Source organism: Pseudophryne corroboree, chromosome 7 (genome assembly GCF_028390025.1).
Source record: "Pseudophryne corroboree isolate aPseCor3 chromosome 7, aPseCor3.hap2, whole genome shotgun sequence".
NCBI classification, from domain to species: Eukaryota; Metazoa; Chordata; class Amphibia; order Anura; family Myobatrachidae; genus Pseudophryne; species Pseudophryne corroboree.
The window spans coordinates 116,058,094-116,084,719 of NC_086450.1; the positions used below are offsets into that span (position 1 = coordinate 116,058,094).

General features: G+C 45.7%; 1 protein-coding gene across 4 annotated transcripts in view; it reads right to left on the bottom strand.

Annotated features, from left to right (window-relative positions):
- Positions 1-26,626, bottom strand: part of CERS6 (ceramide synthase 6) — a 694,449-nt gene that overhangs the window by 210,846 nt on the left and 456,977 nt on the right. For all 4 annotated transcript variants that reach the window (XM_063933582.1, XM_063933580.1, XM_063933579.1 and 1 more), the window contains exon 6: positions 24,858-24,950. In XM_063933582.1, the coding sequence (XP_063789652.1) occupies positions 24,858-24,950 (93 nt within the window). The remainder of the gene's footprint in view (positions 1-24,857; positions 24,951-26,626) is intronic.

The following is a 26,626-nucleotide window of genomic DNA, read 5'->3' on the forward strand; positions in this document are numbered from 1 at the left end:
GGAAAGCAAGCTGAATGACACAAAGTGAATGGGGGACATGCTGAGAGACAGAATTAAAGAGGGCAGGCTGAGAGTAGCAGTGGGGAGGTGACGGTGTGGCTGAGAAATGCAGGTGGGAGATGACGGTGTGGCTGAGAGGCGCAGGGGGTGACGATGGTGTGACTGAGAGACACAGGGAGGAAGATGATAGTGCGGCTGGGAGACGCAGGGGGTAAAAGGTGACACAGGTGGCATGGGTCTGATTGATCCTCTGTTGTATGACGACGACTTTGGTTATATTCCTACAGAAACAGGCATCCGCCAGACCATGTGATTTCCTACATGAATTGTAAATACCAACTGAAGATGCTGTCTAAACAGGGGAGGTTCCCCATTGTGAGAAACCATCATATAGGTAAGGTGCTTTTGGAATGCAAATAAATGTTCCCATAGTGACAAGAAATGGGCGGTGTGTCATGTAGACACGGCCCCATTTTCAGTGACAACGCCCCTTGTGGAATGTAGCCACAACTCTTTTTTGGCACGTGACTTCAGCGCGCACACATAATACCGGTAGGAAATTTTTCTACGTGCACCACTGAGAAAACCACACAAAAATTGGTACAACATGGAAACTCCACACAAACAGGGAACCCATTGGATTTAAACCCATGACCACAGCACTGTGGTACCACAATGCTAACCACTGTGAACTGTGCTGTCCACAGGATTGGTGCTTTAATGCCATCAGCCACCTTTTTGTCAGATATCAGTGGATAACCACTGATGGCCACCATAATGTATAATTGATTGATTGATTGATTGATTGATTGATTAATACATTACAGAGATTCCAGGTTGAACAATATGGGTGTATAGTTCCATTGTCAGCCTCTTATATTATTATTTTTTCCTGACATAATCACAAAGGATCTAGTAAATGTTCTAGCATTACATGATCTTTTATTAGCTTTCTCACATCTAATCTTGGTACCATATAAGGTGTCCTATAGCTAGTAGGAACTGGGAGAGTGCCAGTCCTTGATAGTTTTGCTTAAATTAACAATCAGCAGGAAATCAATGGCAACATTCCAGAACTCGGTTAGCTGAGAATCAATGGCCCTCATTCCGAGTTGGTCGGTCGCAAGGCGAATTTAGCAGAGTTGCTCACGCTAAGCCGCCGCCTACTGGGAGTGAATCTTAGCTTCTTAAAATTGCAACCGATGTATTCGCAATATTGCTATTCCAAACTACTTCGCAGTTTCAGAGTAGCTCCAGACTTACTCTGCCTGTGCGATCAGTTCAGTGCTTGTCGTTCCTGGTTGACGTCACAAACACACCCAGCGTTCGCCCAGGCACTCCCACCGTTTCTCCAGCCACTCCTGCGTTTTTTCCGGAAACGGTAGCGTTTTCAGCCACACGCCCCTAAAACGCCGTGTTTCCGCCCAGTAACACCCATTTCCTGTCAATCACATTACGATCGCCGGAGCGAAGAAAAAGCCGTGAGTAAAAATACTTTCTTCAAAGTAAAGTTACTTGGCGCAGTCGCAGTGCGAACTTTGCGCATGCGTACTAAGCGGATTTTCACTGCGATGCGATGAAAAAGAACGAGCGAACAACTCGGAATGAGGGCCAATATGTAGCTTTTTACCATCAAAACTATTGGGGTGAATAGATTGTTTTCTACATTATCTTGACATGTGATTTGTTATTTAGGAGTCGAGAAAATGAATAATGAATTTGGTCCACATTGTTTAAGTAATGAATTGTACTGGTAATTTGTAAATAGGAACATATCAATAAATAGATTCATCAAAAGTTTGTACAACTCTTAATTAATCTGTAGAACCCTTTATTTATTCAAGCTTTAGCAGAGTTTATAAGATATGGTTATTTTGATGTCAGAAATGGAATTTCTTCTCTAAATTGTATTACTTCTTCGACAAAATAATACTACTCATCAAAAATGGTTAGAGAGACACTAGCAAGGATATGCTATAGTGCCGTGTATAGTACAATCCACATATAAGTTTTTCTGTTCTGTATGGTTTAAAGGTCAACTTATATATTGGCCTCCAGAACAGGTTTGGTTGTACTGGCCATTGTATGACAGAACAGTATTTTTATTGTACAGATGTCATAATATGAGTAGGCTACAGTATACATTGAATTCTGGTCGCTGTGTTATATCTAATTACAACTCTTATAAATATCAATATACCATAAATACATTTAATTGGCTATGTAAAAATTCAAGGTTTTGGCAACACCCATTTCACCATTTCAGGACACCATTACAAGAGCCTGGGCCACCTATTTGTATTTACTCCAGAGACCAAATTTCTAGAGGTCTCCCAGAAGGGGCAACTGGTGGTCACACAATCAGAGCAGCAAAGCAGCATTCTCTACCTGCCTTCCTGCATGCAGCCATGCAGTGATTGGCTGTCAGCATGCTGATTGGTGAATGGCTGGAGCTATCCACAAATCGGAGTACTGACTGCCATTTTCTATATGGAAGCAGGTGTGCAGGACCGCAGAAGGGGTATGTTATTTGTTTTTAAATTGGTTTCCGTGAATGGTTGGGTAGGGGCCCCAGTGCATTGCTTTGTCCAGGGCCTACAATGCTGTTAAGACGGCGAGCAAATTTTAAGCTGATGACGGTGACCATTGCGTCTGGCTGGTCAAATGAGTCTAAGAAACACTCTTAACTACAGTATAAAGTTAAACTGCTGTGACTGTGATTTGAAAGCAAGATTGCAGTGTACTGGATACTTACTTTTTTTAAAGTCATATTTGCACCTTGTTCGATTAGCATTTTACATGATTCAACCGAATGCTGATTATCTGCACTCACTAGCGGCTCTTGCCACGGGCAAGCAGGCTTTTTGCCCGGGGCGCCGTGGCAAGAGCCGCTACTCCTGATCCCCGCTCTCCCCGGCTGCAGCAGGCGCCGTGGACTGTGTGGGAGCCTGCTGCAGCTGGCTCCAGTGACAGACACTAGAGCTCATAATTGACCTCTACTGTTTGTGAAGCGCTGCTATGGGAGAGACGTCATGACGTCTCTCCCATAGAGAGGAGCCGGCAGACGGAGACGGAGGACAGCGCAGCAGCGGTCCGGAAGCAGGAGCGAGGCTGGTAAGTATTGTTTTTTGGGGTGTTTGCAAGTGGCGCTACTACAGGGGTCACAACTACTGGGGGCACTGCTACAGGGGGCAAATCAACTGGGAGCACAGCTACAAGGAGAAAATCAACTGGGGGCACAGCTACTGGGGCAGAGCTACAGGGGGCACAACTACAGGGGTCACAACAACTGGGGGCACTGTTACAGGTGGCAAAGCTACTGGGTGCAAATCTACTGGGGGCGCAGCTACAGGGTGCACAGCTGCTGGGGGCACAGCTACTGGGGGCACAGCTACAGGAGGCACAGCTACAAGGGGCACAGCTACTGGGGCAAATCTACTGGGTTCACAGCTGCTGGGGGCACAGCTACTGGGGGCACTGCTACAGGGGGCACAGCTACTGGGGGCAAATCTACTGGGGGAACAGCTACAGGGTGCACAGCTGCTGGGGACACAGCTACTGGGGGCACAAGTACAGGGGGACAACTGTGGCCATGCCCCTTCCCTATGAAGAAGACACGTCCCTATTTTTGTGCGCGCGCCCTCGGCGCACACCAACAATATTGTACCCGGGGGGTGTGCGCCACAGGAAACTTTCGCCCTGGGCGCCACAAGGTCTAGAACCGGACCTGTCTGCACTCTCCTGTGATACACTGTTATGTTTTGCGAATTGCAACTTTGTATTTACAGTGCAGTCACACCTACTATGGTATACTCTATCTGTCACATCTGCACCTCCGACTTAAATGGGGAGGAAGCCACAACTGCTACCTATGCAGAGTTGATTGTATGCAGGGCCGTAACTACGTGTGTGCGGAGGGTGCACCGCACATAGTGCTGCAGGCTAGGGGGCGCTGTTGGTGGCACTTGTCAATTATCTGTTTCAATTGCAGGTTTCCCCCTCTTTGAAGCCCAGCATAACCTGACCCCTTCTGTCGCTAATACCTATACAACATTCATGAACTCAACTTGAATTTTCTTTGATATTTAGTCACACTGTCCTTTATTACATTTCAAGATGTTGACATACCTGGGATTTGAACCCATTGCCTGTGGCATAACAGTCAGAAAATCTATTAATTGAGCTATCTGCCCTTGCATAGAAAGGTAGATAAATCTAAGCTAGAGAATTCTAACTATTTGAAACTTACCTTTTACTTTATGAAAACCTCCCCTAAGGGGATGAACAGGGGGTTGACATAATGACGTCATCAACGATGTGTGGCTTATGTTGCGTGAACGATAATGTCCAAATGGATAATCGGATTAAAATTTGGATTGGACCCCAGTTGGTAGAATTTAATAAACTACAAAAATGGTCCCATCACTTTTTACTGTAACTGCTACGGGTGCTCCTCAGGTAATGCCAAGAACCATGGATTAATATTTACTTACATTAAGACATCTCAACTTTACATCGCTATAGATTTACCAAATTTTTAATACTCATGTATATTTACATTACAACCATGAAAATCAGAAACTCCTGTGCGAAGAACGGGTAGAACAGCTAGTCTCTCATATAAATATTTTTTCTGCATTGAGTTATTTTGGTTTGCAAGAGGATTGGTTTACAAGAGAGTTTAAAAGGCCATCTTAACTTCTGTATGCTGCTCCCCTGTATCAGGCTGTAGGTGTGGGGATATCACAGCACCACACTCTTACTCTGTAACATATATGGAGAATCAGCATTCTGAGCCTATTTACTAAGCCTTGGAGATAGAGAAAGGGGGTAATTCAGAGTTGATCGCAGCAGCAAATTTGTTAGTAGTTCGGCAAAACCGCGGGGGTCATTCCAAGTTGATTGCACGTAGCAACTTTTTGCTGCTCATGCAATCAACTAGACGCCGCCTATGGGGGAGTGTATTTTAGCATAGCAGAGCTGCGATCGCTTGTGCAGCCCTGCTATGCTAAAAAAGTTTTGTGTAAAACAAGACTAGCCTGCAGTTACTTACCCTGTGCGATGGATCCAGCGATGAAGGTCCCGGAATTGATGTCAGACATCCGCCCTCCAAACGCCTGGACACGCCTGCGTTCAGATCTCCACGCCAGGAAAACGAAGAGTTGACGCCTCGGAATGCCTTCCTCCTGTCAATCTTCTTGCGGTCGCCGCTGCGGCCGCTTTCTTCGTACGCGGCATCGTTGCCCGGCGACGGCTGTCTCTGGGCAACGGCGCACCTGTGCAATGCGGAGACCGCGCATGCGCAGTTCCGACCCGTTTGCACCGCTGCGATGACCCGCAGCGTGCAAATGAGTCAGAATGACCCCCCATGTGCACTGCAGGTGTGGCAGATATAACATTTGCAGAGAGAGTTAGATTTTGGTGGGTTATTTTGTTTCTGTGCAAGTTAAATAATGGCTGCTTTATTTTTACACTGCAATTTAGATTTCAGTTTGAACACACCACACCCAAATCTAACTCTCTCTGCACATGTTATATCTGCCTCCCCTGCCTGCAGTGCACATGGGGGGTCATTCCAAGTTGATCGCTCGCTAGCTAGTTTTAGCAGCCGTACAAACGCTATGCCGCCGCCCACTGGGGAGTGTATTTTAGCTTAGCAGAAGTACGAACGCATGTGCAGCTGAGCTCTGCAAAAACTTTTTATGAAGTTTCTGAGTAGCTCTGAACTTACTCAGCGCTTGTGATCACTTCAGCCTATTGGTGTCCGGATTTGATGTCATACACCCGCCCAGCGAACACCCAGCCACGCCTGCGTTTTTTCAGACACACCTGCGTTTTTGCAAACACTCCCTGAAAACAGTCAGTTGACACCCAGAAACACCCCCTTCCTGTCAATCTTCTTGCAGCCGTCAGTGTGACTGAAAACTTCGCTACAACCTGTGTACACCCACACCGGGCTTTGTACCCGTACGACGCGCGTGCGCGTTGCGGCAAATATGCATGCGCAAAAATGCCAATTTTTAGCCTGATCGCTGCGCTGCGAACAACGGCAGCTAGCGATCAACTTGGAATGACCCCCATGATTTTGCCAACTGCAAACACATTTGCTGCTGCGATCAACTCTGAATTAGGCCCAAAGTGTATGGAGATAAAGAGATCTATTTACTAAGCCTTGGATGGAGATAAAGTAGGCGGAAAAAAAGTACCAGTCAATCAGCTCCTAACTTATGTTACAGGCTGGTACTTTATCTCCATCCAAGGCTTAGTAAATAGACCCCATAGTACCAACCAACCAGCTCTGAACTGCTATGAACTGCGTTGAGTGGTACAGCTATCGGACAGATGACCAGGTGAACACAAGTTATAAGCAGCAAGCTGACTATTCAAAATGCAGATGATTCCAGCCAGACAATGGGGGTGATTCCGAGTTGTTCGCTCGTTAGCTGCTTTTAGCAGCATTGCACACGCTAAGCCTACGCCTACTGGGAGTGTATCTTAGCATAGCAGATTTGCTAACGAAGGGTTCGCTAATTTTCTCGTAACGATTACCCCGCAGTTTCTGAGTAGCTCCAGACTTACTCTGCCAGTGTGACGAGATCAGTCCTTTTCGTTCCTGGTTTGACGTCACAAACACACCCAGCGTTCGCCCAGCCACTCCCCCGTTTCTGCAGACACTTCTGCGTTTTCAACTAGCACGCCTGCGTTTTTCCGCACACTCCCATAAAATGGCCAGTTTCTGCCCAGAAACACCCACTTTCTGTCAATCACACTACGATCAGCAGAGCGATGAAAAAACTTTGTTACGCCGTGAGTAAAATACCAAACTTTTGTGCTAATTTACTTGGCGCAGGCGCGCTGCGTACAATGCGCATGCGCAGTTTGCGACTAATCGCTCCGTAGCGAACAAAAATAACGAGCGAACAACTCGGAATCACCCCCAATATATGATATGTGAATTGTTTTTAATTGAAAGTATGCTCATTTTTATTGTTTATTATATGTATTATGATTGTACTTCACTATTGTACTTCCCCTTATTATATGTTTATGCAGATACTGCTGTTACATCGAGAAATGTAGAATGGAGGGAAGGTGCCTGAAGGATTATTCTACCAACATGCGTATTGGACTAACTCTGCAGATGGTTATAAAAGATCTTGTGCATATATATGTAATAGAAAAACCACCCAAGGAGGGAGCATATCAGAGCGCAACCACACACCCAATAGTGGTATATCTATGTTGTAAAATGGCCCCTGTTGTGGGTCAATATGTTAAAACAGATACAGAAAAGGAGGAAAAAAAAGTTCAGAACAGGCTATTTCATTAGAATTATTTTTAATTAATAAACATGTAACTGGATAATAGTGAGTGAATAAAATAGTGAGGTAGTGATGTGCTGCTGTCAGTTAGGCAGTGATAAGCTGCATTTCCCAATGACCACACTGCTCACAGAAATGCAGCTTATCACTGCCTACATCACCAACTGCTGCCCGCATGCCACATTTGAATTCTCCATGGTATAAACCCCCCAGTGCCCAGCAATATGACCGGCATTTCTTGAGTTGAAGCTGTTGCTGACGCATGAGAAAGAACCTCCCACGAGAGATCACGTTTGCTCACTAGAATTTGCTGCCAGCGATTCACCAGTGACCGGATCTCAGCGCACAATCACATCTGTGTTTTCTCTTTCCTTTATTTTTTTATTTGTGTAGGTACTGTCACCAGCTACAATGAGCCGAAGGGAGTTAGCCCAGCTGCTTGGAAATGGAGGAACATCCCATAACATCAGTGAGACATGGCTGAGGTGAGGACGCCACAGACCATCAAATGGAAGACAATCATCAAGTAGAAGAAGAGCAGGACCATCATCGGGAAGAGCTGCACCATCATCGGGAAGAGAAAGAGCTGCACCATCATCAGGAAGAGCTGCACCATCATCGGGAAGAGGAAGAGCTGGACCATCATCAGAAAGAGGAAGTGCTGGACCATCATTGGGAAGAGGAAGAAATGAGCCCAGTGCCAGTTAAAATCGGGCAGCTGCATTGAGATCAGAACTCCTGAGGCTGGAGAATATCCTGAGGCCCATTCTGCCCAATATTCCCACCTACAGCAGATGCACTATTGCAGAAGGAGAGGAAGTAGAGTGCTGCACCATCTGCATGTCTGACATTGAAGTTGGAATGGATATGGCTGTATCATCCTGCCACCACATCTTACATGTTTCTTGCCTGACACAATGACTACAGATGAACAGCATTTGCCCTGTGTGCTGCACAAGGTGCTACGACCTAGACATTTTGTCACACCTTGGGGTAAATTTACTAAGATGGGAGTTCTATTTAAAATGGGATGTTGCCCATAGCAACCAATCAGATTTTACTTCTCATTTATCTAGCACCTTCTAGAAGATAATACCTGGAATCTGATTGGTTGCTATGGGCAGCATCCCATCTTAAATAGAACTCCCATCTTAGTAAATTTACCCCCTTATCTGAAGGACACAAAACATAAGAAGAAATAGTGGACCCAATCCTAAGATCAGAAGCCCAAAGTGGATGAGTAAAGATCAATAATAATTTTAAACCAGTGAGCCTGTTCTGGGCCTTCCACTTGATGAATGTGGATGAGAACTTGCCTGGCACGGTCGCATCAGATGCGACCACACCAGCAGAGCTTTCCTTGATGTGGTCATATCTTATGCAACCTGACACAGCACTCAGGGGGGGTTTGAGTATCCAGAACCCCCCTTCCCCAGACAGATGAGGAGAAAGAGCACTGTTTTATTTAGCCCCATCGCACATGGCAAAATGCCGTGATTCGTGGGTCAATCAGGAAGGAGCGGAGCAAACATGAAATGATTCTATTAAGATCATGTCATTTTGGCATAATGATGGTGCCTATCTACAACAAGGCTGCAGCTGCAAGCCAGGTGAGAGTGAGTGAATGTGTGTGTACAGATGGAACCACGCTAGTCGTGGCTCTGTCTGTGCATAGGCGCACCCACCTAGGCGCACCTAAGACTCAGGCATCTCCGTCCCCAGCTGGGCATGCGCGTCCATGATGGAGACGCGCCCCATTCACTAGAATGGGAGAGTGTCTTCATCCGGGCACCCGCACCCAGACAGAGACGCTCTCCTATTCTATGAATGGGAGAGCATCTCTGTGCACTCCCGGCGTGACTAGGTGGACGGATAGCTTAGTCACCACTGGAGTGCACACCTGATATGGAGCCTCCTCAGATGAGCGTGGCTCCATCTGTATATATAGATGTATGTCTGTGTGTAATCATGTATGCAGGCATGGCCAAGCCCTGGCTCTCCAGCTGTTGGAAAACTACACATCCCAGCATGCCCTGCTACAGTTTAAGCATTCCATAATAGCAAAACTGTGGCAAAGCATGCTAGGATTTGAAGTTTCTCAACAGAGAGCCACAGGTTGGCCAGTCCTGATGTATGTGTGACTCTGTGTGTAATGTATGTGTGACTTATACATATGTATGTGTTTTTTTAAAAGAAAATTGTATTGTACATATTCTTAAATGTTCTCAACTTAATTAAATTCTAAAAAAAAAAAAAAAAACCCGACCATTTCTGAGCAGTTTTTGGAAAAAATATTAATCAGTTAGGTGGTTAATGAATTGTAATAACTGACAGATAAACCATTTTTCAGTCACCTGAACTTACTTTACAGAAATGGAGGTGGGAAGACACAAAGGCCCAGGTTTATCAAGCCTTGGACAGTGATAAATAGCATGGTGATAAAATACCAGCCAATCACCACCTAACTGCCATATTACAGGCTGTGTTTGAAAAATGACAGTTTGGAGCTGATTGGCTGGTACTTTATCACCTTACAATTTATCACTCTCCAAGACTTGATAAATCTGGGCCAAAATATTGTGTACCCAAAAGCCTTGGAATAGCAACATTGATAACAAAAGGAAAACCCATTTTGTAATGTAAAAGTGATTATAGAACTGAACAGAAATGAAAATTGGGGATTAGGGCTACTGACGATACCCCAAAAACAAAAACGACACTAGGCAGCCACCTCATGCGTATGGTGGATGAGCTGCTAAGCTGCTAATTATTTTTAATGTTACATCAAACTCACTGATAATTAAACAACTGGAAAATGTAAATCTGGGAAACGCCGGCTACTTCAGCATATATATATATATACATACACAGTGTGTGTGTGTGTGTGTGTGTGTGTGTGTGTGTGTATATATATATATATATATATATATATCTCCTATATATGAGCCCAAGTCTGTGACTCTGTGCCTGGCCATAACGCTGGGCGGAGTCACAGATGTGGGATGATCAGAGTCACTCCCGCTCCCCGCCTGAGCCTCGGTGCCTCTCCCCTGCCGCCTGCCCCAGCGAGGAGAGAGGCAACCCTCGCTCCTATTGCTGCCACAGCCCTCCGTCCGGTCCTCCCGGTACAGCCTGGTGGGGGGGGGGGGGGGGGGAGACATGTGCCTGGCCGGGGGAGATGTGCGGCTCATGCGGCAGCGGGGACAGCGCACACTGGTGTGCTCCCCGGCTGCCGAGGGAGATAAGCTGGCGGGGGAAGTTGTGCAGCACAGCGGCTCAAGCACCAGCGGGGACAGCGCACACTGGTGTGCTCCCCGGCTGCCGAGGGACATGTGCCTGGCGGGGGGGTCATTTGCCTGGCGGGGGGGGGGGGGGGGGGGGCAGATGTGCCTGGCTGGTGGGGGAGGGGGAAAATGTGCCTGGGGGGAGATGTGCCTGCCTGGGGGGGGGGGGGGGGGGGGGGGAATGTGCCTGGCTGGAGGGGGGGGGACATGTGCCTGGCTGGGGGGGAGGTGTGCCTGCCTGGGGGGGAGATGTGCCTGCCTGGGGGGGGGAGATGTGCCTGGCTGGGGGGACAGACCCCCTACCCCACCCGATGCCCCACTGTACCCGCCCCTCAACCACCCGCACCGCCTCCGGACCCCCTCCCCCATCTGCCGCACCCCCCCCTCCCCCACGCGCATCGCTTCTGGACCCCCTACCCCACCCGCAGCGCACTCTGCCCTTCACCACCCGCAGCACCTCCTGACCCCCTACCCCACCCGCACAGCCCCGCTGCTCCTCCCGACCCCCTCCTCCATCTGCCACACCCCCCACCTGCCCCTCCCCCACGGGCATCGCTTCCGGACCCCCTACCCCACCTGCGGCGCACTCGCCCCTTCACCACCCGCAGCACCTCCTGACCCCTTACCCCACCCGCACAGCCCCGCTGCTCCTCCCGACCCCCTCCTCCATCTGCCGCACCCCCCCACCTGCCCCTCCCCCACGCGCGTCGCTTCCGGACCCCCTACCCCACCTGCGGCGCACTCGCCCCTTCCCCACCTAGAGCGCATCCGGAACCTCATCCACCAGATCCCCATACCTGCCCCTCCCCTACCCGCAGCAACCCCGCCACTCCCCCACTCCCCCACCCATACCGCCTCCGGATCCCACTCCCCCGCACATCCTCACCCGCAGCGCCTCACGACACCCTCCCCCATCCGCGTTCCCCCCCACACCCACTGCATTCTGTACAGTGTGCCCTGCAGGCGCTGTTCACACCGTCGCAAGGGGCTACGCCCCCTTCATCATCCAACTCCCTTTCATTGTGCAACATTTAACCACTCACAAAACTAGGAATGCAGGTAATACTTCATATAATACATATATTGAACGGCGTACAGGGGTTAAGGGGGCGTAGCCCCTTACGACGGTGTGAAGAGCGCCCGTAGGGCGCGATGAAGCACCTAGTATATATATATATATATATATATATATATATATATATATATATATATAAAATGTGAGCTTTTTCTGGGTCAATCTTGTCATGCCCCTTTCCTCCAAAGCATGAGCCTTGTGTACCTATTGAAAAAAATCGGCACAGGGCATCAAAAAGTCTAGTTACGGCTCTGGTTGTATGTCATGTTTGTGGGAACTTCTGAATTAAGTAGCAAAATGCAACTCACAATGTATTTTTTTCCAGATGTATTTTACTCCAGATGTATTTTGCGATGATGATTGTGCGCAGCTCTCAATAAGGTCCATAGTGGCCAAAGTTTTCACTTGACAGTAAACCTTGACACAACTGAGGTCTGTTGGAAATTATGTCTCAGGTGTATTATAAGAATACATGAATGCTTGGTTTTGATCATATCTAGTGGCCTAGAGGGCCAACACATGCTGTATGGATGTTAGTATCCTTTACTGAATGTCCATTAGTGTTATGAGATTGTGGGAATTGTGGTTTTTATTTTGCAGAGATGCCATGAATGCTACATGGAACGAAGTGAACCATTCACATAGGAATTAAGTTAAGTAATAAATGGGTTAACGAGGAGACTACACAAGCTTCTTTTTGATAAAGAATTTTGAAATACAGTGTGTATCCCTTGTGTTTATTGTAACGGTTCCTTTACAGGTGCAGTACAGGTTCCAGTGGAGATCGTCTGCTGGGCATTGATATGTGCATTTCTTTTATATGTGTATTTCTGTATTATTGTTGGAATGTATGTTTTATTTGTTTTATGTGATCTCTTTTACGTATGTTTTTGGGAGATGTGATTCATCAGAAATTAATTCCTTAAATCATTTGGTATACTTGGCAAATAAAACTGATGCTAGCAGCTGTTGTTCTCAAGAGCCAACAAGCTCTGACAGTCTTTAAAAATAAACATAACAGAGCTAGCTGGGACCTGTGGTCAGTAAGAAAGAATATTAAATCTACATTTTACAACCAATTATGGCACCCCCTATTAACCAGGGGTTTGGGGAATAGACCTAGCGGTTTGTTTACAGGAGAAAGAGGGCTCCATATTTTTTGCGGACCTCACCGATCTATGGATTTCAGCCATGATGTACTTACCAGCTTAGGGTTGGTTGGAACTACGGCAAAGGACCCCTGCCAGAGCCGTCACTGGGTCTGGTGTCACCTGGTGTGCACTCTGGATCCCCCTTTGTGGGGATCGAAATGGGGGCATGGCCTTACATAAAGGGGTGTGGCCTTCTGTGTGTGTGTAAAGGCGGGGGTCCCTATGGCATCACTCCGGGGGCGAGCCCAGCATCAGTCAGCTCCTCCTCTATGACAGGAGTCGGGTGCTGCAGGAGAATGTCACACTGTAGCACCCAGGTCCTGTCACTACAGAGAAGCCATCATTTTGGTGTCACCCCATCCAAGGGTGACGCCACTTACCCCTGCTATAGTGCAACCAGCCATGGTAGAGGAAATTTTGCAGGATCCCACTCTCTTTATATCCCAATTTTTCAGTTACCAGACTAGGATTACAGGACAAGAGCTTGTTACTCCATTCTGTATTTCTTTTTCGATCACGTTTGCCAACAATCGCCTCTCACAGGCAGCTCATTGTTTGGCCAGGAATTAGTGAATCTGAGGTTTCTGCTGTTTTATTGGGAGAAAATCAAAACAGAATGTGTGCTATCTCAGCAGGATTGCCGTGATTATGAGATTGCAAATTAGTAAAATGCAATGCTGCTGGGAAACGCTTCTCCCATGTGTGCTTATTCTATGTGCATCTACACAGGGGTAGGCTGCCCCAGGGGAGGTAAATACCCTCCCAAAGCTGGTTATAATTGAAATGTTTGGGTGCGCAGATGCTTCATGGGCCGTGTCAGCCTGGAAAGTTTGAGGTGTTAGCCTAATCCCTCCCCTTTTTCATCTGGGAGGAGTCAGTTGATGATTGAAGTTTTGACAGTAGGGGGCTTGCTGCCTTTTGTTATAGGGCACAGCCTCTTTCTTCCTCCTCTGTGCAGTAGGACACTTCCCTTCCTACGGAATGCTGAGCAATGCTCTGCTGCTGCAATTGTGATTCTTAGCCTACTTTCATGCAGCACAAGGTGCATGGCTGTTTGTTATTAACTGTGGCAGTACCACTCTTCCTCCAGTAGTGGTGCTATCACAGTCTTGACTTTTGCATATCACTTCTGCTGGTGCTCCTAGCACTCCATGGTTTGACTCTCTCTGCAGCTGGATGCAATTGGCTAATGAGCTGCACCTGTGACTCCTGTTTATTACCCAGCATCTCAGCACTCAGTGTTAGATCGTCAGTTCATGCTACCTGAGACTGATCTTAATGAATGATGAAGCCAAGGTTGTTATCATATTGTCCTGCAAGCCAAGCCTGCTATCCTGTCATACTGCACTGCCAGCAAAGCCTACAACTGTGTTCTGCTACACTGTAAGCAAAATCTGTTATATTGTACTGCAAGTCAAGTTTGTTATCCTGCCCTGCAAGCCAAGTCTGCTATCCTGTTATACTGCAGTGTCAGCCAAGTCTTCTACCTTGTTTTACTGCACTGTAGGCCAAGTTTGCTATCTTGTCATATTGAACTGCAAGTTTGATATCCTATTATCCTGCATTGCAAGCCAAGTATATCCTGTGTAAAGCCTGGTCTCGGTCTCACCCACAAGTGTGTAATAAACCAGCTATTTCATTCTACTTGTGCATTACTTACTTTGAAATACAGTACACACTTTCAAGGGTAATCAGAGTCCTAACAACACTGCTGGCCATTCACCAGCTCTTTTAAGAATAAGGGGGATGCAGAATATGTGAGGGATGAGTAGGACTGAACTCTGCTGCCTTGCTCCCTGTGATGGTGGAGCTGTACTGCAGAGGTGTGATGTAGGTTCTTGGGACAGGATTGCACGAGTTGTTCATGTAAGGGAGCACCCAGGGAATGATTATTAGCCTTCTTTCATGCAGCACAAGGTGCACGGCTGCTTGTTATTAACTGTGGCAGTACCACTCTTCCTCTAGTAGTGCTGCTATCCCAGTCTTGACTTCTGCAGTATCACCTCTGCTGGTGCTCCTAGCACTCCATGGTTTAACTCTCTCTGCAGCTGGATGCAATTTGCTAATGAGCTGCACCTGTGACTCCTGTTTATTACCCAGCATCTCAGCACTCCGTGCTAGATCGTCCGTTCATGCTACCTGAGACTGATCTTAATGCATGATGAAGCCAAGTTTGTTATCATATTGTCCTGCCCTGCAAACCAAGCCTGCTATCCTGTTTATACTGCAGTACCAGCCAAGTCTGCTACCTGGTTTTACTGCACTGTAAGCCAAGTCTGTTATCTTGTCATATTGAACTGCAAGCCAAGTTTGATATCCAGTTATCCTGCATTGCAAGCCAAGTATATCCTGTGTAAACCCTGGTCTCTGTCTCACCCACAAGTGTGTAATAAACCAGCTATTATTTCATTCTACTTGTGCATTACTTACTTTGAAATACAGTACACACTTTCAAGGGTAATCCGAAATGACTTATGACCTAGTGAGTTGTAACACTGCTGGCCATTCACCAGCTCATTTAAGAATAAGGGGGATGCAGAATATGTGAGGGATGAGTAGGACTGAACTCTGCTGCCTTGCTCCCTGAGTTGTACTGCAGAGGTGTGATGTAGGTTCTTGGGACAGGATTGCACGGGTTGCTCATGTAAAGGAGCAGCCAGGGAGTGCTGGCTTTGTGAAGATACAGAAATGCAGAATGGCCAAGCTATGCAGGAATGTGCTGGAGCACACAACTGGATAGCTGCTGGTAATCATGGCTGACTTCCTGACCCTGACTAGGGGGCTCTTATCACTGTGTGTGTGTAGTGGTGCCAACAGGGGGTGCAGGTATTATTTACCCAGGTCCAAGTCCCCCTCCTACATCACCTCCCCTGTACCTGGCAGCAATTGCAGATCTTCTCCTCAGGCCAGCACACGCTGCAGTGTGGCCAGGGAGGAACTTAACCACTTAACTGACGATTTATTTCGCCGAAAACCGCTCCGAAATTGTCGGGGTTTTTTTATGAGTGAATTAAGTGAAGAACATGACTTTAACCCTATCCCAAATGATTTTAGTAAATAAAAAGGAATATTTTTTCAAATTATTAATTTATTTTTTGAAACATCGATCAGGAACATCGCGGCTTTCATTTTGAAATCCGGGACAGCCTGCAAGTATGCAGGGGGGGTCAGGGGGTGGCTTTGGAAGGTTCATTCACTCTCCCCAGCGGTTGCCATTGTCTGCAGCCGCTGGAGGAGGGGGATCCTGCCGTGCTGACCGATCGGCAGCGCGGCAGACACAGGGGGAGAGTGCAGGGAGGCAGAGGGACCTTCCAGTCCCTCTGACAGCAGCAGCGGAGGGAAGTTTCCCTTCCCTGCCGCTGCTAACACTCTCTATCTGACTGGTCGCATCCTGTGCGACCAGGTCAGATAGAGCACTTGCAGGCATGGTCGCATCTGATGCGACCATGCCAGGCAAGTGGTTAATGTACTATTTTTTGCTGTATTTGCAGGGCCACATCCCTCAAAGTACCTGGGCCCTGCCAGGCTCTCTACTGCCCTGACTGTGCGTACATGGAGTTCTACCCTACCCTTATATACAGTATGCACATAAAACATAGGTAAAATATGCTATAGTTGGACCAGTTGTGTATGAATGTAGGCTAGGATGGGGGTTAGCTTTGCATATTACATTGTTTCTACTTTTAACCACTTATACCCTTTTCACACTGAGTTGAGAATCTAGGGTTTTTGCTGTGACAAGAGGGCCTTGTTTGGTGTGAAAGGGTCATGCATCTTGGGTCCGTCCCAGGGCCACGACCCAGGTCGCAACAATGATTATGCTGACCAGGTTGGCAGCAGTGTAAAAGGCAGACCTGGGTCATGTCTAAAAGGCTGTTTAGCAGACCCAGGGGCACATGGAGATAATAAATTCTCCAAGTGTCCTGTGTGAATGTCGGTTACCCGTGTTTAGGGGTAAGACATCTGAAACCACGGCTCCGACCCATGCTCAGTATCCCAGGTCAGAACTAGGGTTTCAGTATGAAAGGAGTATAAACCAGCTAAAAAAAAAAAAATTTTTTGAAAATGTCCTCAAAATTGTTTAATTTTTTTTATTAGCATAATTTAAAAACCGTCTTTTAAACCCAATGCAGTGTGATTTTAACAAATATGCAGATTTTTTAAAATAAAATTATAGGGTTAAATAGCTTTTATTTACATTATTTGATCATTTTAAACAAACTTTTTTGGAAACAATTGTTTCATACAGTTAAAAAAAAAAAAAAAGACAGTGAACATATACTGTACACATCGTAAACATTTTTTTTAACTATATAAAATTATTTTCCTTCATAATTTTCCTATTTCTTGCAAGACTATTGGGATTGCTGATCACAGCAACCCCCCAACAATGGCTGTAGCCGGGGTGGAGACCAGGGAAGACTTTCAGGACAGCCTCTCCTTTGTAGCCTGACCTGCAGTAGAGGGCTGGTGGGAGGATGACATGGCACCCCAGGGGCTGGCCAATCTTCACTTGCATCTAAAAGGATATAGCTGAATGGTGATGGAGTATTCGCACATACTGTAGGCTAAGTTTAGTGAGGGCGAGTCGTGAGCATGTTGACACAAATGCAGGCTATGCAGAGAAGGGCATATATCTAGATACCACTGTCTTTGGACGGAAGTCTTGCACCATAGATAGGGCTGGTCTAAGTGTACATTGATACTGTATGTAACAAAGTGAATAGTGGTGGTCACATAGATGCATACAACTCAGAATTTGGGAAAATACAGTGCATCCGGAAAGTATTAACAGCGCTTCACTTTTTCCACATTTTGTTATGTTACAGCCTTTTTCCAAAATGGAATAAATTTCTTCCCCTCAAAATTTTGCACACCATACCCCATATTGACAACGTGAACAAAGTAGTTGTTTTTTATTGAGATTTTTGCAAATTTATTAAATAAAAAAACAAATCACATGTACATAAGTATTCCCAGCCTTTGCTCAATACTTTGTTGATGCACCTTTGGCAGCAGTTACAGCCTCAGGTCTTTTTAAATATGATGCCACAAGCTTGGCACACCTATCTTTGGGCAGTTTCGCCCATTCCTCTTTGCAGCACCTCTCAAGCTCCATCAAGTTGGATGGGAAGCGTCGGAGCACAGCCATTTTCAGATCTCTCCAGAGATGTTCCATCTGATTCAAGTCTGGGCTCTGGCTGGGCCTCTCAAGGACATTCACAGTTGTCCTGAAGAACTCGTTTGATATCTTGGCTGTGTGCTTAGGGTCGTTGTCCTGCTAAAAGATGAACAGTCGCCCCAGTCTGAGGTCAATAGCGCTCTGGAGCAGGTTTTCATCCGGGATGTTTCTGTACATTGCTGCATTCGTCTTTCCCTCTATCCTGACTAGTCTCCCAGTTCCTGCCGCTGGATGGTATTGGCCTGGTGATAAGCGGTGTCTGGTTTCCTCCAAACAGGATGCCTGGCATTCAAGCCAAAGAGTTCAATCTTTATCTCATCAGACCAGAGAATTTTGTTTCTCATGGTCTGAGTCCTTCAGGTGCATTTTGGCAAACTCCAGGCGGGCTTCCATGTGATTTTTACTAAGGAGTGGCTTCCGTCTAGCCACTCTAGTATACAGGCTTGATTGGTGGATGGATTGCTGCAGAGATGGTTGTCCTACTGGAAGGTTCTCCTCGCTCCACAGAGGAATACTGTAGCTCTGACAGAGTGACCATTGGGTTCTTGGTCATCTCCCTGACTAGGGCGCTTCTCCCCTATCGCTCAGATTAGATGGCCAGCCAGTTCTAGGAAGAGTCCTAGTGGTTCCGAACTTCTTCCGTTTACGGACGATGGAGGCCACTGTGCTCATTGGGACCTTCAAAGCAGCAGATTTTTCTTACCCTTCCTCAGATTTGTGCCTTGAGACAATCCTGTCTTGGAGGTATACAGACAATTCCTTTGACTTCATGCTTGGTTTGTGTTCAGACATGCACTGTCAAGTGTGGGACCTTCTATAGACAGGTGTGTGCCTTTCCAAATCACGTCCAATCAACAATGTACCACAGGTGGACTCCAAGGATGATCCTGTGGAAACAGGATGCACCTGAGCTCATGGTAAAGGCTGTGAATACTTGCATGTGATTTCTTAGTTTTTTATTTGTAATAAATCTGCAAAAATCTCAAACTTTTTTTCAAGTTGTCATTATGTGGTATTGTGTGCAGAATTTTGAGGGGAAAATTAATTTATTCATTTTAGAATAAGGCTGTAACATAACAAAACGTGGAAAAAGTGAAGTGCTGTGAATACTTTCCGGATGCATTGTATATCTGCATTTTTCTCTATGCAAGCAATGCAGATGTAAATAAATCAACTTGTGTTTAACTCTGCATCAGTCTCAAAGTGTTTATCATACGAAAAGGTCTGTGGTCTGTAGCAATAAGCCATTAATTCCTGCAAAAACTGGTATGAGTATTAGAGCATCTGTACATGTATCAAATCGTCCCTCCTGGTGACTATTGCCAGTGAATGTGTGTGTGTGTGTGTGTGTGTGTGTGTATATATTTGTATATGGATAGATGATGTACTGTAAAAATGGGCACTAATAATTGTAGAAAAACACATCGTATTTATTTTCACCCAAGCTGGGCACTTTGTAAACAAGTCCCAAAGAATGGTGGCTCAGCATCAATATAGAATAAATTTAAATACATCCATAATAGCAATTTGATATGCATGTAAAGGTACTCATCGTATTTGTAGAAAGGAAGAAGATGAATTGGTCACACTCACTGATTGGTCCGTCGACCTCGGTCAGTAGATGACCATTCAAGACCCCTGCACCACATCAGTCACCTTCCTTTGTCACGAGCCATCTGGGGAAGAAGTGCATAGCATCATCTTAAATAATACATAGCTTCTTACAAATTTCAAACAGCTGCATTGGACCGCCGCCAGCCACACACCGGCGAGTGTCTCAGCCAAATGCGCATGTGCTAGTGAGTTCACCAATCAACTCATAACCGCGCCTAGCCCACCAGAAATCATCTGCGTTCCAAGAAGATGTCAACTTGCGGGACATGCGGTTCAAGGCGCAAACGTCACTTTCGGTGATGTGGCGGACACCTAATTCGTGAATTGCTATAGCCATTGTCATAGTAACCGTCGCATTCAGAGCTAAGCTACAGCCTCCACTCCATGCCCGGTGTTAACCCTGATGCTGCAGCTACATACAAACGCAATTAACTTATTTCCGACACATATTACCAATATAATAAATAACCTACTAAGGTCACAACTCTATACATATAAAACCGATGTGTGACATATGATGCACAGCACAATTTTACAGCATAGAATCACACGCCAGCGTGTGGCAATTAAGCAACGGTCAACCTACTAATCATTATAATTATCATGCCATCATAATTATAGCCAAATCACTATAATGGGTAAAACGGCCACAGTGAAGGTGCCTATTTGAACTCCTCCCACAGCTGGATATATGACATAGGAACCACAAAGTGTCATGTGCAATAATACCACAAAGCAGCATCTAATGGCTATGACCCAATAAGTTATACAGCCATACTGCCCACATCAAATCATAACCAAAAAATATATACAAAAAAAACATAAAGCTACATAAAGCTCTAAACATAGAAAATGCACAAGTGCATATATGTCCACAAACAACCTGCATATATGTTGTCCATAACAGTCACCAGAAGCAACGTAGATTATTATTCTCATTAAGACCCCTTGGTGATCTTGTTTCCAGACTATGAATCCATTTGGCCTTCCTTTGAAGCAGCATCCGTCCACGATCTCCTCCCCTCAGCAGTTTGGGGACGTGATCAATGATCATGCATTTGAGGGATGCCAACTGATGTTTGTTAATTAAAAAAATTCCAAGCCACCGGTTTATCAGTCTGTTTGCTATAGCTTGACGAATTGACAGGTGTAACTTATTGGGTCATAGCCATTAGATGCTGCTTTGTGGTATTATTGCACATGACACTTTGTGGTTCCTATGTCATGTATCCAGCTGTGGGAGGAGTTCAAATAGGCACCTTCACTGTGGCTGTTTTAACCATTATAGTGATTTGGCTATAATTATGATGGCATGATAATTATAATGATTAGTAGGTTGACCGTTGCTTAATTGCCACACGCTGGCGTGTGATTCTATGCTGTAAAATTGTGCTGTGCATCATATGTCACACATCGGTTTTATATGTGTAGAGTTGTGACCTTAGTAGGTTATTTATTATGTTGGTAATATGTGTTGGAAATAAACGCAATTATTTTGTATGTAGCTGCTGCGTCAGGGTGAACACCGGGCATGGAGTGGAGGCTCTAGCCTAGCTCTGAATGCGATGGGTTACTATGACAACAGCTATAGCAATTAACGAATTAGGTGTCCGTCTCGTCACCGAAAGTGACGTTTGCGCCTTGAACCGCATGTCCCGGAAGTTGAGAGCGTCTTGGAACGTAGATGATTTCTGGTGGACTAGGCGCAGTTATGAGTTAATTGGTGAACTCACTAGCACATGCGCATTTGGCTGAGACACTCGCCGGTGTGTGGCTGGCGGCGGTCCAACGCAGCTGTTTGAAATTTGTAAGTAGCGATGTATTATTTAAGATGATGCTATGCACTTCTTCCCCAGTTGGCTCGTGACAAAGGAAGGTGACTGATGTCGTGCAGGGGTCTTGAACGGTCATCTACTGACCGAGGTCGACGGACCAATCAGTGAGTGTGACCAATTCATCTTCTTCCTTTCTACAAATACGATGAGTACCTTTTTTACATGCATATCAAATTGCTATTATGGATGCATTTAAATTTATTCTATATTGATGCTGAGCCACCATTCTTTGGGACTTGTTTACAAAGTGCCCAGCTTGGGTGAAAATAAATACGATTTGTGTTTTTCTACAATTATGAGTGCCCACTTTTACAGTACATTATTTTTTCTGGACCATTTTGGAACAGCTTTAAGGGAGCACCTTCAATGAGACGCTGGATTAGTGTGCATATGTTTCAACAAGGAGATAGAGCTAGATATATATAGTGTATGTATGTATATATGTATATATTCTCTATCCCTTCAAAAGTCTACATATATAGATCACCTAAATGTCCAGTTACTTCCCCTTGTGGATCTGCAATCTTATTCCCCCACACTGTGGAGCCATTTTTTCTGCCGGACCAATATTCTGATAATGCAGCCTTTATATTCCCTATTGTATAAACCAGAACCTCATGTACAGCCAACAATGTCACTGATTCTTAGTAACCTGAAAGGCTCTACTCTCATGAATGTGTGACACGTGTATATTGTCCTTTGGCAGATTACACTGACCCAATGGGTAATACCTTAATATTCAAAATGTACTTGAAGGATTAGGTGGAAGATTGATAGATACCACTATATAAAGCATAACTGTTGTTACTGTCTGGGTGAAATAATGTAAATCTGTCTTATTAGGAGATTGACAGCTAACACACCAGAGAAAATAGAGCGTCACATTGTGGTTTCATAAACAATAAGTTATATTGTACTGTCCAGAAACACAGAGCAGTTTTTAGCAAGGAGTTGCAGGAGTACCCGAGAAGGAAGCAGAGGTGGTAGAGATTGGCAGTAATTGCAATACGTTGGTGTTAAAGGTTAACAAAAAGGTCATGGATATAGAAGCACAGATTTAGAAGTAGAAGCCAAGTGGAGGTCAGAATCACAATGAGAAGGCAAGGGTTGTCTAACGATGAAAAGGCTGAAACAAGAACAAAACGAGATTCAAAATAATAGAGCCAATCACAGAGCTGAAGGTGAAGTGTATTATGCCAGGTTAGACTGTGCAGATTACTGCAGGTGATAAGGTTCCAATTCCCTCTTCTGGTTTTGCTACTCACCAAGCCTTTTAGACTGATATGCCACTTTCCTTAAGGTGCATATATACGGTGAGATATTGTCTATGCCCGATTTTGATTATGCAATTTCCCTTGAGCTCCCGCAGAGCCCAGAAGCACCGATTTTGACTCTGTACTTTCGATTTTGACTACTGTATGTACGATTTTGACTGTATGTACTAGATAGTACACTATAAAGTCAAGATTAACTTGCCTGCACAGTCTATCTAGGCTTGCAATACCAACCCTGCGGGATAGAATCGGTATCGCAAGTGGCATAACACCTTCCGATTTGCACTGACTTTCCCTCCAATTTTGATGATATAGTTAAAATCAAAAGGATTAATCTCACCATGTGTACACACTTTTACAAGGGGGGTCATTCCGAACCGTTCGCACGCAGCGGTTTATAGCTGCGGTGCGCACGGGTGCGGAATGTGCATGCGGGGCGGGCGCAGTGCGCGTGCACAACGTTGCCTGACGCAGGGGTCGCCGGGTTACGTCGCGACTTACAAAGGAAGCGGTCGCAGAGCCGACTGCAAAGAAGATTGACAGGATGGAGGCATGCCAGGGCGGATCTGGACCGCTTGGAGCCGTTTTCAGGGAGTGGTGAGTATAACGCAGGCGTGTCCAGCAGAATGGAGGGCGGAGGAGTGACGTCAAAGCCAGGCCCATCATCGCTGGATCCATCGCACAGGGTAAGTATGTCCAGGCCTAGTCTACTTCTGCTTGAAATTTTTTTAGCTTAGCAGGGCTGCACAAGCGATCGCAGCCCTGCTAAGCTAAAATACACTCCCCCATAGGCGTGGACAAGTTGACCGCAGCAGCAGCAAAAAGTTGCTGGCTGAGATCAACTCGGAATGACCACCAATGATGGAATAAAAGTGTGTGTCTAACAGTGGAAAGGCAAATTAATCAAAAATATAACATAATATCCAATATAATTAAAGGCTAACGCTGCTCATCACGTCTCTGGGGGGATTCAAGTATTTTGCATGCTGGCGGCCATTAGATAGCACCCGACGGTGCAATTCAATTGTTGCTCCATTCGTGCGTGCACAGCTGCCAACACTGACATTGCTATTATGATGTTCCATCATTTTTGCGGGCTAGTAACTAGTGTGAATATACGCTATGTGACAAGGTATGGATGGTTATGTTAATTTAAGTCAAAACTACTGTACATTTCATCTGCTAAAGGGGAGATATAGCAAACCTTTTAAATTGTAGACGTGGAGAAATTAGCCATAGTATCCAATCAGATACTAATTACTGTATTTTATAGAATGTACTATAAAATGATAGTTAGAAGCTGATTGCTCTTTAGAAAGTTTAACACATCTCTCCCTAAAAGTTTATTCATGAAAATAATCTGTACCTGTCTGCTTTATTTATGCACAACCTTCCCAATGACCAGGAGTCGGCCACATGCTAGGACAGGGCAACAAAATTAGCTGTACATAACTGCCGCCTACACCTATGTGTGCACATGGATGTGCGTCTGATTTCTCATGTCAGGAGAGCTGCAGCTCAGGATACTCCTCGTTTACAGCCAGAGCTGGACTAGCCCACAGGGGTACAAGGGAAATCTCCAGTCGGCCACCACTCTATTCTAAGGGTCATGTTCCAGACTGCACTCATGTAGTCAGGATTTTTGTCTGTGGAAACAAGTGAATAACAACTGACCAATAATTTGTATAGTGTGCACCTGGCTTTACTCACCTGTACATGATTAAAGCATCGGGCTAAACCCTCTACCACGTACATAGATGCGTATATACACAAATAGAAGTGTGTGTATATATAGATAGATATACTGTATAGCTGAACTCTTATTTTAAATCAAGAGTTCTATGTATCTATGTACAGAATGTGACAGAAACAAGTACTCATATTTTATGGCTAAGGCAAAATGCAAAATACAGTACATTTACAAACACACCTGTCTGCTAATAGGCAGTAATAAACAAAGTTATGTAAAACAGATTATTGTAGCAATAAGCAATAGCATAATGTTGTACTAAAACCCAGATATGTGAAGCATTTCACAGAAGAACTATGGCTGCCTATTACCAACAGCAAATCTTTCAATATGTAACAGAGTGTGAATGTGAAACAAGATTCATTTTTACCTTTTGTTTGATGTCTGTGAATTGAGAAAACATCAAAGACCAGTAGAAAGACAACTCGACAATGTAGTAGTAATGCAGATCAGCTGTTAGTTGCTGCAAAACAAATAGATGTACTATAATGAAATACCATTTATTGCATTAAATATATATTATTACTACTAAAAACATCCAGTCATATTACTAAGTACACTGGGTAACAAATTAAGGGTCTGATTTAGAACTGGACACACAAGCGTGTTTGTGCAATGTTAATAGGCATCTCCCACAACATTAGTTGCATACAGTAGTTGCACTGTGCATTTCTACAACTTGCAGCAGTGTTTTCAGCCGAACATATCTGCCCCTTGCAGACCCTTGTGCTATGAGAAATGCCTCAGGGGCATTCAAATGCAATTGGAGTATACTGAAACAGAGCACACACACTTCCGCTATGCCCTTTGAGACAGCTACATACCCAGACCTGCATCCAGTAGTGGATCTTACCACGGGCAAGCAGGACTTTTGCCCGGGTGCCGCCTTCCGGAGGGCCCCGGCGCCATCCGGAGGGCGCCGCACCATGGCAAGATCCGCTACTGCTGTGCCCCCCACTGCCCGCTGTGTCGGGAACTAGACGCGTAGCGTCTAGTTTCCCTTCGTGGAGAGGACCTTTACTGTGCGGTGCGCGATGACGTCATCGCGCGCCGCACAGCATAGGTCCTTTCCACGAAGAGTTTCCCTTCGTGGAGAGGACCTTTGCTGTGCCCTACTACTGTACAGGGGGTGTAACTGACCACGCCCCCTGTATGTAGCCACACCCCTATTTCCCGCCCGGGGCGCAAAAAGCCCTAGAACCGGCCCTGCCTGCATCACTTATAATTTGACATCTTGTAAGTTTGAACACTGGCAGGGCTGTTGTGTGGACAACATTCCTTGATCTACAGTGTCACGTGTGTATAGGGAATACCTCATGTAAGGCACTACAAACAACTGTGGGCAGCACAGTAGCCAATGACAGATGCTTAATGATTGTGACCAGTGGAGTCTGCCCAGGCCTACTAGCACCCCGAGTGAGAAAATGTCAAAGAACCCCCCATGTGTGCGCCAAAGCGCTCCTGGAAAAGTGGGTGTGTCCTCGCAACTTCATATTATCAAACTATAAATAAATATATTTTCACACCTGCTCTACGCACACAATTAGCAGCCTTACACATAACAGCCACAATAGTGTTCCTTACTCATGTCTTGAGCAGTGCTAAATAGACATATGCCCCCAGCAGTGCCAGATAGACATGATATGCCCCCCAGCAGAGCCAGATAGACATGATAAGCCGTTCAGCAGAGCCAGATAGGCATGAGATGCCCCTCAACAGTGTCAGCTACACATGATATGCCCCGCAGCAGTGCCAGATACACATGATATGCCCCGCAGCAGTGCCAGATACATATGATCTGCCCCCCAGCAGTGCCAGATACACACGATATGCCCCACAGCCGTGCCAGATACACACGATATGCCCCACAGCCGTGCCAGATACACATGATATGCCCCACAGCCGTGCCAGATACACATGATATGCCCCACAGCAATGCCAGATACACATGATATGCCCCACAGCAATGCCAGATACACATGATATGCCCCACAGCAATGCCAGATACACATGATATGCCCCACAGCAATGCCAGATACACATGATATGCCCCACAGCAATGCCAGATACACATGATATGCCCCACAGCAATGCCAGATACACATGATATGCCCCACAGCAATGCCAGATACACATGAT